At 36.9% G+C, this 14,624-nt stretch overlaps 1 protein-coding gene across 6 annotated transcripts in view; it reads right to left on the bottom strand.

The window, feature by feature from the left end:
• WDR33 (WD repeat domain 33) overlaps positions 1–14,624 on the bottom strand; it is a 108,334-nt gene that overhangs the window by 24,685 nt on the left and 69,025 nt on the right. Inside the window, exon 8 of one of the 6 annotated variants that reach the window (XM_057316931.1) lies at positions 1,459–5,751. The exons of 4 other annotated variants lie outside the window; for them this stretch is intronic. In XM_057316931.1, coding sequence (XP_057172914.1) covers positions 5,675–5,751 — 77 coding nt within the window. In that variant the 3' untranslated portion in view covers positions 1,459–5,674. Of the gene's footprint in view, positions 1–1,458; positions 5,752–14,624 lie in introns of those variants that run through there. One more of the 6 variants, XM_057316941.1, reaches the window with a different exon arrangement.

Genomic DNA, 14,624 nt, shown 5'->3' with positions numbered 1-14,624 from the left:
CTTGATCCTGAGGTTCTAAGTTGAAGCCCTACACTGGGTATAGAGATTACTCAAAATTAAAATCTTAGGGGCACCTGGCTGGCTCAGTCAGTTAAGTGTCCAACTCTTGATTTCAGCTCAGGTCATGATCTCAGGGTCCTGGGATCTAGCCCCGCATCAGGCTCGGGACTCAACACTCAGCGGGGAGTCTGCTTTAGGATTCTCTCTCCCTCTGCCCTTCCCCCAGCTGATGTACTCTCTCTCTTTCTCTAAACTAAATAAATAAATCTTTAAAAATAAATAAATTTTTAAAAAGAAAATCTTAAAAATAAATAATAAAACAGCAAACAAAATAATACATGCAGAAACCATGCATATGCCACGGAGGTGATTATAAAAATGTTCACGTATAGGTACAAAAATGTAGATGTGAATAAGTAGCAAATGAAAACTATATTGAAATAACAGAAACAAAGGTGAAGTTTTCACATTTTCTCTAATGTTATTTTGTAGCTATAACCACAAATAACACAGGTTAGATTTGTGTGTGTGTGTGTGTGTGTGTATAAACTTTCTGATGTTTTTAAAATGAGAAAAAAAAAAACCCACCACTGAACATAAGTTACTTTGCTAGGTAATATTTTCTCTATCAAAGTAGCAAAAATTAAATTTGGTGACACACAGTGATAATAGAGGAACAGGCAGTCATCCATAACTGGTTGGAAAGTAAATTGGTACAATTTTGGAGGGAGACCATTTGGCCCTATCTATCAAAATGTTACAGCCCTTAATTCTGCTAGGAATTTACTCTATGTCTGTAGCTGTAAAATCATACCAAAATTTTACAAAGACATTTATTGCACCTTGTTTGAACTCCACGACTGGAAACACCTAAAAATCAATGAGGGGTTATTTAAGAAAATTAAGGTAAATCCATATAACTGAATACAATACAGCTGTTAAAACTGAGGCAGGAAGAGGGAACTTTTGGGGGATGATGGAAATGTTCTATATCTTGATTATGGTGGTGGTTACAAAAATGAAGCAGAGAAAAGAACTTTCTGAAGGGACTGAAAAGTTACATACCTTCATTATAGTATATGTATTTCTCAAAATTCATAGAACTGTACACCTAAAAAAAGGGTGAATGTTACCATATGTAACTTATACCCCAATAAGCCTTTTAAAAAATACAAGCAGAAAAGCAAGGTGTAATTTAGTCCAATTTGTAAAAAAGGAAAGTTAAGCTGATAATAGTTTTTTAGGGAGAAGAAATGCTATGAGAATAAGAAGGCATTTGCTCTTGGACTGCTTGAAGTTTTTAACATGTTCTTTTATTACTTTACTTAATGGCAACTGCCTTTGGATTCCCTCTACTCCAACCTCAAGAATGACTAATTAGTGCCTTTGTTTGCCAATACAGAACTAGCGCTTGTGGTCCCAGAAAGATGTGCTTCAAAGCCTCAGTGGGGGATGCACTTTTTCAAACAGCTCTCAGACTCAGTATGACTAAATTAAGTTTCAAGAATATTATGGGTTTTGTGAGCTGAGTGCTATATATAAAAACTTTATTTTATATTATTTTATATAAATTATTCTCTCACAGAAAACTGATTGAGTCCCAAACACATAGCTTATCAATTTAACCATTAACCCAAAAGAATGTCTTTATACTAATTTTTATCACTTCAAAGGTCCAGAATTTCAGGATAGAACCATTCAAAATTCTTTGTGATCCCCAAATACGGAGATTTCAAGAATGTAGTTAGTGTTTGCAATACTGAAGCAACTGACACAGACTTATTGGAAAATCCATTCAAGTGAATTTATGGCCCAGTGACCTAGATATTTTAGTACTAACAGTATCTTGCTAATGGCTCAAGATTTTAGGACTAAAAACTTCTTGCCAGTGGAAGAGCCAGCATTTTTGTAAAGTGGGCCTTAATTAAAATGTTTCAGAATCAAGCCTATAAGACAATATGAAGATAAAATTCTCAACATCAAATCCACTCCAGATACTACAAAGCATAACACAGGATAAGGTGTAGCCTTGCAGGGAACTTAACAGGAGTCTACAGGGAGACTGTGGTAAATACATAAACTCTTAGTAGGATAACAGCTTTAAAAAGCCAGCGATATGGACACATGGTTACCAAGACTCCAGGATCCCTGGGAAAGGTCATAGTACCTATCCATACTTGATTGCAATTAGAAAGGGAAGATACGCTGGAAGAAAGATTTAAATACTGAAAGTTGGAGGTGCAATTGCCAAATTCTAAAATTAAGAGATTCCAGGTGCAAATAAAGATCAACACTGTCATTAATAAATCTTTGTGTGGAATTCCCTTTAAATACTCACAAATACTTAAGAATTTAACCTGCACTGTTCAATACAGTAACTTATCAGCCACATGTGGCTACTTAAACTTGTCTTAATCCCAGTTAAAATTAAGGTTCCTCAGTCACACTAACAACATTTCAAGTGCTCAATGGCCACCTGTGACTACTGGCTAGTATACTGGATAACACAGATCTAGAATAGTTCCATCACCAAAACAGTCCTATTGGACAACACTGATTTGAACTATAATTAGCCATTTTAAAGGAAGTTTCTACTTACGTTCCCATGATTGTATTATTTTTATTCATTCTCTGTTCCATAATGAACAATAACAAAAAAGTATCTTCAATTGCTACCAGAGCTAAGACCTGCAAAGGTTTCCAGCCCGGAAATTGTTACAGAAGAGAAAACTGAGGCCTAAAAGGGCTAAGCCAGTGCCCAGAGGTGGCCCGAATTTTCTTCCCGTTCCCATCTTCCCTTCACCTCACTAAATGTAACATCCAAATGAAGTGGCAAAATACAGTTGACCCTTGAACAGGGGTTTGAACTTTGCAGGGCCGCTTGCACGCAAATATTTTTCGATATACAGTATGGTACTATAAATGTATTTTCTATTCCTTATGATTTTCTTGGTAACTTTTTTTTTCTGCAGCTTACTTTAAGAAGACAGCATATAATACATATAACATGCAAAATATGTTAATCAACTGTTTATGTTATCGGTAAGGCTTTCCAGTCAATGATAGGTTATAAATGGTTGTTTTTAGGGAGTCAAAACTTATACGAGGATTTTAGACTGCAGTGGGGGGATCAGCACTCCTAATCCCCTGTTGTGCAAGGGTCACCTGTAGTTCCTTTTGTTTCACTTATCAATCAAATGTAACTGAGGAGGTTGTAGTAGACAAACTTCTGTACACCTTTCCGAGTCTCGGAACTACATAAGAAAAGAATTTAGGGGTAAAATATAAATACATAAATAAGAATCACTTCTTTTACCTTTCTGAGAAGTAATCAGATTGATTCTGAAGAGCAGGGTCTTGTTAAGAATAAAGGAATATTGGGGGGAGTGGGTAAAAAGAAGAAAGGAATGTGACAAACATGCCCTAACTCCACCCAAAGAAATTACAAATTAATCTCACCATACCGGGTTCCTTTTAGAGATTTAGCTTTGGAGGGAGTGAATTTTGCATCATTTCTTAGGTAGCTAACACTCTCTTTGGTCCTAGCTAAATGAACAGTGACAGAATTAGAATCTTTTGGGAGGCTGGTGGCACTGGTTTGTGGACTGTGTCTGACACACCAGAGTTGTTTAACTTACTACTTCAGAATAATTAATTGCAAAAAAACCCCATTAATTGTACATCAGAATTTATACCAAATGGGAGAAAAACAATTTTACGTATTCCACTTGATCATTCTTTCACATGCTCATTTATAAGCTCTTTCACTGGCTCATTAAAGAAATAAGTGTGCATAACAGCAACATTTATTGGGCTCCTATTTTGGATGCTCAATCACCAAACAAACATGAGGACTGAACTCTGGGGAAATATCTGTAGAATCATATAGCCCAGGTACAATAACTTTCAAGAGATTTAACACTTAGAATAAAAATGTTTTCAGAATAAAGACTGAATTAAGCTAACAAAACAACTAGTGCAGGTTCTTGAGAGACTTTTCTACACAAGTGAAAACAGAAAAATCTCTTTTTGGGGCGCCTGGGTGGCGCAGTCGTTAAGCGTCTGCCTTCGGCTCAGGGTGTGATCCCAGCGTTCCGGGATCGAGCCCCACATCAGGCTTCTCCGCTAGGAGCCTGCTTCTTCCTCTCCCACTCCCCCTGCTTGTGTTCCCTCTCTCGCTGGCTGTCTCTTTCTGTCAAATAAATAAATAAAAATCTTAAAAAAAAAAAAAACTCTTTTTAAAAATGTTACACAGGGGCACCTGGGTGGCTCAGGGATCGAGCCCCACGTTGGCCTCCCTGCTCAGCAGGGAGTCTACTTCTCTCTCTCCCTCTCCCTCTGCCCCTCCACCCACTTGTGCTCACTCTCTCCCTCTCTCAAATAAAATCTTCTTAAAAATAAAAAATAAAAAATGTTACACAAGTATGCCTAAAATAGCAAGGTGCAGAATGTAAAACGATTTCTCCTAACTAATGAAAAGCTGCTTGATACGTGTATGTGTGTGTGCGCAGACGCGTGTTTTAAGGGAGATCCTAGAAATAAAATGCAGAGACTCCTTAATAAACCCTAAAATTCTTATAACAGGGCAGATGGTTTAGTCTGTAGATACTTGGTGAACAGTTCCAGATGTATTTGTGGAGAAAGTGGAGGCTTCCTGTTTATCATTTCTTATCTCAGAACCATAAGGTATAGTGCAGTGACATACAAGCCAGTAAGGTGGCTTGAGGTCTGTTATTGGACTCTTCCTTTATAGGAAGTGGTTCCCAGGATTCTGCAATATTGTATGTAAACTGTGTGCCTCTGTGTATTTTTCAAAAACCTCATCTCTCCTCCACATTCTCACCAGATCCTAAGGGACCTGTCAACCCACACAGATAAAATGTCCTGCCTTAAGACAATGCATATGACCCCAAGGCTCGGTGAACAGTCTGAAAACCAATATATAGTTTTATTTGAAGGTCAAAAATAGTGTCCATTTTCCCATTTTATTTTTCCTGGATCAGACCAGTATATGAACAAATCTTAAGAAAAATTTCTTTTATACATAACTTACAAAAAAGCACCAAGATTTTCTAATACAGGAAGAAAAAAGCAAACAAAGAATTCAGGTACGATCTTGTACATTAACAGCTGAAGAACTGTTCTTCAAGAAAATGTGTCAAACATTAACAACAAACTCAGTCTACTTCCAGCCACAGGAACATAAAATGTAACAGATCAGTTTAAGGCAAAGGGCATTTTTTGTGTGCCATGGTCCACAGCCAGACATTTCAGTATTCAATAAATTAGCGGACTCAAGAATTTAAAAAATGAAACAGCATAAGTAACTTGTACCCTGGCCAATAAACATGCAACTTATTAACATTTTACCTCCCTTTTTTGCAAAATGATTTTAAACTTGATCCAACAGTCATTATCAACTGAAAGTGATAATATTAGATTTTCCGTCTTCCAAATCTAGAAAGCGACGTTAGTAAAAATCTATAAAATTAAATGGAAAGTCAATCATGTATACCTCAAGGCAGTGTTTTTTCAAGAAGCATGTTCCAAGCCACACCAGAGCACAGAATCTTGGGTGAAGGGGTTCTGTGGTCAAAGAGTTAGGCAATGCTGAATTTTAAAAATTAAGTTATATTTTTCCATGTCTGAGAGCCTTCAGCGCTTTCGATATTGATTACAAATCTGCAGGTGAGAATGTGACCATGAGCCTTTTTTCTTCAAAGCACTTCCCAAGTCCCTTAGAAGATGAACCTGGGAAATTTTGAAATGCTAGCTTATTTTGTTGTCTAGCAATGAAGAACCTAAATCCAGGAGAGTGGACACGTCTGGGGAAAAAGAGGAAGGGCACTGGGAAGGGATGCATAAAGGGATTTTTAACCATTTCTGTAATGAGTTGTTCTTTTAAAAAAAATTCAGAAATAAGGGGCGCCTGGGTGGCACAGCGGTTAAGCGTCTGCCTTCGGCTCAGGGCGTGATCCCGGCGTTATGGGATTGAGCCCCGCATCAGGCTCCTCCGCTATGAGCCTGCTTCTTCCTCTCCCACTCCCCCCTGCTTGTGTTCCCTCTCTCGCTGGCTGTCTCTATCTCTGTCGAATAAATAAATAAATCTTTAAATTAAAAAAAAAATTCAGAAATAAGCATGGCAAAATGTAAGGATTTGACACAGCTGAGTGGTAACACAAAAATGTTTACCAGGTTATAAAAAACTGTGAAATGTATGGTGTAAGGAGAGTATTCAGTATATAAACATTAAAACTAAATTTGCCAATCTCCTACTTAAGTCATACATGTAATTTGCATATGTACGTAAATGGTTTCTATTTATCTGTACTATGTATTTACATGGAAGATTGACAAAGGCTGACCTAAAAGAAACGTTTCTGTCAAGCAGGTTAAAACTGAAATTAAGGGGCACCAGGGTCACTTAAGCATCTAACTTTTGGTTTTGCTCGGGTTGTGATCTCAGGGTCCAGGGATCGAGCCCCGCTTGGGGCTCTGTGCCCAGCATGGAGTCTGCTTGGGATTCTCTCTCCCCTCTCCGTCTGTCCGTCCCCTTCCCCTGCTCTGTCTCTTTCACACACGCATGCTCTAAAATAAATAAATCTTTTTTAAAAACTGAAATTAAGTATACCTCTCATAAGATTAATGCCATGAACTACTTCTGGCATCAAAGTGAAAAATTTTGGTGAATATATGACATATAAATAAATAATTTCTAAGACCAATAAAAACATATACAGGCGTAAGTTTTCCTGAAACTTAGTGTCAGACTGCTATTAAACTTATACAATAATGTGGGGGAAGGATGTAACAGAGAAAACCACAATTTCTATTTGAGTCAATTTTAAAGATTATATTTAGAAAAATCCTGAGAACTATGAAAGGGAGAAAAACAATCAGGAGATGATTGATACAACAGGAAAATCTACATCTGTTTCCCAAACCATTGCCTGAGAGTATATAGAATGAGTGTTGATCCTCTATATTCTTCTTTTATAATAACCAGAAAGAAGTAGCTCTGCAGCAGGTTTCCTGCCCAACAGCAAATTCCCCTTTGTTGGCCCTTTTTTCGTTGTTTTTAATTAAAAGGATTAAAAAAAAAAAAAAAAGCTAGTTTGGAGAATATTCATCAAAGAAGCTTAAAGGGAAAGAATGCAACACCCAAATATTCTTTCAATCTCATTGTTATTGTACTGTCCCAAATATTAACCACTAGTATCACAAAGCACATCAGCCATTAGTCTGAGGTAGGAGATACCTTGTCCCACACACAAGGCAGAAACCAGCTACAAAGTCCTTTTATAAAAAGTGTGCACTGGTATATGTGTGTAATCAGACAATCAAGGTTCTCTAGCAAACATTTCTGCACACATTCATAATTCAATAGTAATATACAGATGGTATAATAGTCTTCAAGAGTCAAGAAAAGCATATAGTCGTCACTTGAAAAACTAGAAAGAAAGTGTAAAAACCAAAAAAACCTTTAAAAGAATGATGGGAGGGTCTAGCAATACCAAGACTACCAAAAAGGGCAGTACCTGTGCTACATTAACGACAGAGTCATTAGTGCCAGCAGATTCCTGGGCCAAGAGTGAAAAGAAGCCATGACTGAAAGCCCTAATAAAAGAAAAAGCAGGATCAAAAAGGAAAACAAGAAATTTTAAATGGTACTTTACGGCACTTCTAGGGAACGCATTCCTTCTGAAAAAAAATATTAAAATAGTGAACTGGTTCATCACCCTCAGTTGGCTAGATTAAGGACACTGTGTTTTAAAGTTGGAGGTTTAGGGGCGCCTGGATGGCACAGCGGTTAAGCGTCTGCCTTCGGCTCAGGGCGTGATCCCGGCGTTATGGGATCGAGCCCCACATCAGGCTCCTCCACTGGGAGCCTGCTTCTTCCTCTCCCACTCCCCCTGCTTGTGTTCCCTCTCTCGCTGGCTGTCTCTATCTCTGTCGAATAAATAAATCAAATCTTTAAAAAAAAAAAAAAAAAAGTTGGAGGTTTAGAGACATAAAAGCAACACAGAATCCTGGCCAAACTAGAAGTAATTAATTAACCCCCATTGTAATCATAGTCATCCACAACTGTACTTTGACTCTCTTTTTGAGTTTCGCCAGAAGGTACTTGAGTATATTTGCACATTTTTGGGAAATGTGGCTTCCTATATAATCCTATTCATCTACTACTAAGGAAGGTAACAGTGGCAAAGTTGAAGAAATTTACCTGTATCAGAACAAGAAGATTACATGAACCCCTAAATAACTGCTAGAGGCAAGGTCTATCACATGATTCCCAGAAGACTAATTTCAAGCTAGTACTAAGAACTTTTTCTATAAATAACTAATCTGAGATGGCATCACACTCCAATTGGATCTTGACAATTATTTCCTTTTCTGTTTCAAAGCAGAAATAAGGTAACTGGGAGCTGGTTATATTCTTTAGCTTCCATCATAATAAAAACAATAAATAAATACCCATTAGTCCACAATGATATAAATAATTGAATAAAAATGAAGAGGAAAAGAATTGAGTCTCTTACGCATGAAAATTCCAAATCACTTATGTAGTTACCCCACCCTCGAGGACGTAAAGCATAATTCCCCACCCCTTAAGTGTGGACTGTGCTTCATGACTTCCTTCCAAAGAGTACAGTATGGAAAGAGGGGGAAAGAGTAGCCTTGCACTGGAGAACTCTGACACTGCCTCAACCTGGTGATCAAGGTCAATATCAGATCATGTTGACAGTATATATCCTAGCTGTGATGTGATGAAAATGGCACTTCACCTTTGTGATCTTCTTCCCCGAATCCCGTAAAACCAAAACCAACATGAGAAACACATCAGATAAATCCCAACTGGGTGACGTTCTACAAACTACCATAAAATTTCTCATCAAAACACTGGCTCCAAGAAGACTGGAACAAGATCTTGACAGTGCTAAAGTGGGGGGAAACTGAATCTACAATTCACTACGCAGCCAATACCTCATTATAAACATAAGCGTGAAATGAAGACATGCAATTTCTTTTTAAATTTTTCCCACAGATCTAAGAAAAAAAAAAAAAAGCTCTTTACCATTCTAGAAATGTGGAAACCAAGTAATAAATACTTACTAGGAAATGTGAAAATCCAGGCCACTTTAAGTTAAACTTGACATATTATAAAGAATACCAGCATTTCCTTGTGGAGGTGATTAAAATCTGCCATCTTCTTGTGCTTTATTGAATGAATGAATGATGAAAAGCTAAGAAAGCAATACATCTATGCACATTCTATTAAAAACCAAAATTGTATTCATAGGGAAAAGAGGTCAATGTTTAATTCTGCCCTCCTCTCTGAGCAGCGTCAAGACTGAATCACAAATGAGATTTCTACATACAAGCTACTATACTTCCCTCTTGTAGGAAGAAAAAACCAAGAGATGAAATTAGCTTTGTGCAATAGGAGCACAGGTACAGTGTCGAAACAGTATTATCTGAAGTCAAAGAAAGGATATGTTCAAGATACTTTAATTCATATTGGTATGTTGTTTAGTGCTCATATGCTATACAAGGGTTGATAGTAAAAAATTTGGAGTAAACCTGACCTATTTAAACATCAGATGTCACTTACCAGTTATGGGCTTATATAATTTATTTAACCCTTGCTAAGCCTTAATATTTTCAAGTGTAAAATGAAGGTTACTCAATTAACAGGTTGTTTCAGAAATTAAATGAGATATATAAATAATTAAGCAACATGCCTGGCACCCATTTTGAACAGACAATAAATAAAAGCTCTTATTGTGATCCAATCTCTGCTTTGAAAAATTTGGCCATGGGCACAGATATTTCCATAGTTAGTTATCCAGCAAGAGCTGTTCCTACTATGAACAGAGAATAGGAAAGCAGAAAATGGCTCGACTTAAAAATACTCCCACAAAGTAAGACTTCTTAAGACTTTGCTACATTTCAGTTTTCAAATGACCTCTGAGAAAAGAGGTCTAATTACCAACATCCAACCCACGTATTAGACTTGATCTAATGCCATTTTTCTCACAACTGGAAAATCTAAAATGGGGGTCACCACTGCCTTTATTACTTTGTCTATGTTTTAAGTAACTAAGAAAGATGGATAATATTTTTGAGGTAACTATTGATTCCACTAGACCAAAATGCAGTCTCCAACACAGAGACTTACTTTTATATTTATGGAGTAAATGTTTGATGATTCTCTCTACATTTTTTCTATTTTTAAAGAATATTAACTCATTTCTAGGGAGAAAGAAAACTACAGGAAAAATACTAGGTTTAACTCAAGTGTCTTTCACTGACTTTAATTATAATCATTTACCTCTATGTCACCCACTGCCATGGATTATCTTAAGCTTCAAATACATGATTAAAAACTTAAAAACATAACATTCCTTAAGAAATGGAGAAACGATGTAAATAGGAAGAATACCAGGAGGGAAGTAACAGGAATTATTTCAAGGTCACTAATGTGAAAAAGAAATTATGTCTTGGAATAAATCATGATTTTAGTACTAAATGAAATGATGAACGCAAGCCCCTTCCTAAATTACTTTCAAAGGTTTACAGTGGATGCACGTATTTCCCAAGACCGATACTGACCACTAATTTTATTAAAATTTCAACCCAAATGTAAGCATTCTCCAAAAATAAATGAGCTGATTACTGATGAATAAACCAGAGTGGAAAAAAATATAACCCAAAACACATAGAAGGCTGTTTAGGGCCTTAAAAAGACAGAAGCGCCCGGTTGGCTCAGTCAGAAAAGCATGTGACTCTTGATCTGGGGGTTGTGAGTTCAAACCCCACAAAGGACAAACTTGCGGGGGGGAGGCTCTAAGCTCCATGACAGCTCAGTGTCAAAGGCTGTGATGTTGTAATGAGGGTAATGACAGAACCCTCCATAAAGCAACTTGTCCAGGTCCCTGCTGACTTCTCATTTATATAGAACAGCTACCCTCACCTAAAGCAGACAAGGGCTTTCTAAACAAAGCAAAAGTAAGTCTTGAAAGAAACCCAAGAATAGGATTTAAGACTGGAGAAGAAAGCAGCACAAAGCTTGTCGCAATGCTACACTATGAGCTGAAGGAAGGACAGAAGGGAAGAGGGAAAGAGGAGAAGAGACAAGAGACAAGAGGGAAAAGAAGGATGAGGAAGGGAGCGAGGAAAAAGAAAGACACCCCATCTGAGAGTGAAGTAAACCAAGCACTCTACCTCACAATACAATCCACTTAATTGTGGCTCATGGCAGTTGCCACTTACTCCCCACCCACGTCACTGAACACACATACACACAAGAGTCCACAGTGAAGGCTACTATCCAGGGGAGGAGACTTTTGGGTAAGTGGACTTACTCAACTATAAATGAAATGAAAGACAACTACTTATGCTAACCAATACAAATCTTCATTCAAATTTAACCAACCAGGGATCACTAGACATTTGAGAAAAGTCGAACAGGAAGAAAGAGAAAGACCAGGGAAAAGATTAAGGGAAAACAAATCAGAACAAGACCAAACCAAACCAAACACACAAATACCTCTATTACTATGCTAGAAGTTTGAAGGGGTATATTCATTTAAAACAAACAACAAAACAGGTCACTATGAAAAATGAAAATACCAGAGAACCACACTAGGAGATCTTGGAAATCAAACACACAGTGGCTAAAATAAAAATTTCATCAGAAGGGCTACATAACAGACTAGGCATGACTGAAGATAGTATTTTGGAAAATAGAAATCTTCCAAATATTAAGAGTAAAGGAGAGAAACAGAAAATATGAAAGAAACAGTAATACAAGGCAGATAGCTCCAAGAGTCCCAACATTAATATATTAAGAATTCCATAAGACAGAGACAATAGAAAAACCTTCTGAATGAAATGAAGATTTGGAATTGCATATTAAAGCAAGCCGAAAAAGATGGATGTTTAAAATACTTACAACCTCAGTGTGGGTACAGTAAAAACAGAAGTTCGCAGAGAGATAGAGAGATCATTTCAAAAACATTCAGAGAGGAAAGCCATATTATATACAAAATAATGAGAATCAGAATAGCATCTGATATTGATAGACAGATAATGGAAGCCTTCACAATTCTGAGGTAAAAGGACTGAAAACCAAGAATTCACAACCCAGACAAACCAAGAATCAAGTATGCTGGCAAATTACAGACCTCTCCAGACATATGAATTTTGAAATTTACTTCCAACACTGTTTCTGAAAAAGAAATTATTTTTATGTCCATTATGACTGCAGTCACTGGCACAGGAGACAGTTCAAGCAGAGCAGGAATCAAGAGAACCGGCTAAAGAATGTCTTCAAAAATTAAAAAAAAAAAAAAAAAGAAAAAGATCCATGTACTATAATTGCAAAATTAAAGTCTTTTTAAATACTATGATAAAAGCTTTTAGTGACATTACAAAAAAAAAAAGAGGAAGTAATTAGAAATTGCAAGGAAAACTAAAGCAAACTGAAATTCCTGACAATGTCTAAAAGGAAAAGGAAAAAGCAGCAAAGACACTGGGGGCGTGGCTTCCTCATTACCATAATGGTCAGTTAGTCAAGGGAGACTGCCTCAAGGTGGTGGCCCAAAAAGCTAACAAACTAAGAACATTAAAAGCTACAGGAAACGAAATTCGTAATAAGAAAACCCAGGAGGCAGAAGGCACAATTGGTGGTATAAGTACACAAAACTCCTCAGCTTTCATAACAGGAAGTAAAGAGACACCATGTAGACAGATATATCAAGAAATATATTACTTTAAATTCTGATGGTAACCACAGGAATAAAAACAAATTAGTTTAAAAACTTCATTATCTGGGGAGTGGTAAAGGACTGGCAGATTTTTACATTTCAAATTCTATCCTTCTACGATGTCGGAGAAAAGACTACCATGTGAGTAGAAATTTTTAAAAATAAGATTACATTCTTAAATGGTGGGGAAATCCTGTGTTATCTTTAGTTTTTGGCTAGACCACAACAACATCCTTAAGCTTTATCATTAATGACTCCAGGACCGTGAGGACAACTAAAAAGTATCTAACAAAAGCTTAAAGGTTCATACTCTTTGATCCATCAGGTTCATAGCTGTCTATCCTAAAGGAAAATTTCCATGAGTGGCAGCAAATAAAAAGGTACAGGAAGCTTAGTATACAGCTCTTAGTAAAAACCTTGGAAATTCTACACGTCTGTCAATGAGAATGGTTAAATAAGTTATGGTAGATACATGCTATGGAATGTTATAGTTACCAAAGTAAGACTGGGGTAGTAATGATACAGAAAGATGACCATGATATATTGTATCGTGAGAAAAGCAAACAGCAAAGAATATATGTATGTGGTATAATCCCATTTCATGTAGGATTTTTTTAAAATATCTTCTTCTATATGTGTAAGAATTGTGGAAACATACACACCAACTATTAACAGAATAGTGATGAACTCTGGATGTGAGATTGGAAAAGGATAGAGAGACATTGACTTTTTACTACTATTTGTGTGAAATTTTTATGAATGTTTATTAATTACCTCTGTAAAGGCAGAAAATTCTCAAGATAACTTCCATATTAATCCCACCCAGTTCTTTCCTTACCCTTTCCACCCCTCTGTTGCCCCAACACTGTTGCACCACAGATCTCAGCCTTCCTTATGGCACATGGTGGGAATGTGTGAATCCAGACCTTACAGTACTCTTCAAATCTTACTTCCATGTGATACACAGAATATACTTGTTGCCATGCATGACTGATGAAAAAAAATGCATCTTAATGTTGCATTTAGTCTTTAGCTTGGTTGGTTATGGAATGGCATTGCTAAAAAAGCCAAGGTTGCAAGTGATATCCCCACACAGGTCAATTAACTGTTATGCGGTCAGTCTGCTTTTGTTTTTATCATCTGTCATCTTCCTGGGGACAGGACAACAAGATGTGGAAAGAACAAAGTAAATCCATTTTAACTAGTGGGACCACACTGATAGTGGGCTTCAGTCTTATGGTTGTATTCTTAAGAACACATGTGTGCATATGTAAGACCACAGTTAACACATTTCTTTGCCAGTTGACCGCACATTGTCACTGAATTGTGTCATCAGTGTTTCCCAGAGAGAGAACGCTGGTTACCCAAGTATCTGCAGCAACGCTGCCTGTCTGTGCTCTGTGGGAGTAGTGTGATGTTGGGGTGTGTGGGACCACGAAGTTTTCAGTTTCTGTTCTTTAATTCCCATCTTCAGCCATCACACTGAATAAAAACTCAGTCATGTGGCAGAGTAAAGGCTTCACAACCTTAACTGTGCTCGAAGAATGGTTTTTCTTTCATGACTCATTTTTAGAGAAGGCAACAATAAAAGGAGAAAATCAAAGACTGAAGAATAACAGACTAAATGAGGACTTACAATGTGACCACAGCGCTAGTTACTTAAGTATCTCTAGCAATGGAATATTGGATTCTGATCTAAATTTAAAATGTCTATTAAAAATGCCCAAGTAAACAACTCACACCACAAAGATGTGTCATTTTTTTGGCCTTTGTATTTTTTCTGTAAACCCAGTAAAAAGCGGCAATGAAAGGAATATTCTGCTATAAATCTACAGAACAACTCAGTATATCTTA

This window comes from Ursus arctos, unplaced genomic scaffold (assembly GCF_023065955.2).
Source record: "Ursus arctos isolate Adak ecotype North America unplaced genomic scaffold, UrsArc2.0 scaffold_1, whole genome shotgun sequence".
Taxonomy (NCBI): Eukaryota; Metazoa; Chordata; class Mammalia; order Carnivora; family Ursidae; genus Ursus; species Ursus arctos.
The sequence above is the reverse complement of the archived record's forward strand: the minus strand, read 5'-3'. Positions and strand labels throughout refer to the sequence as shown.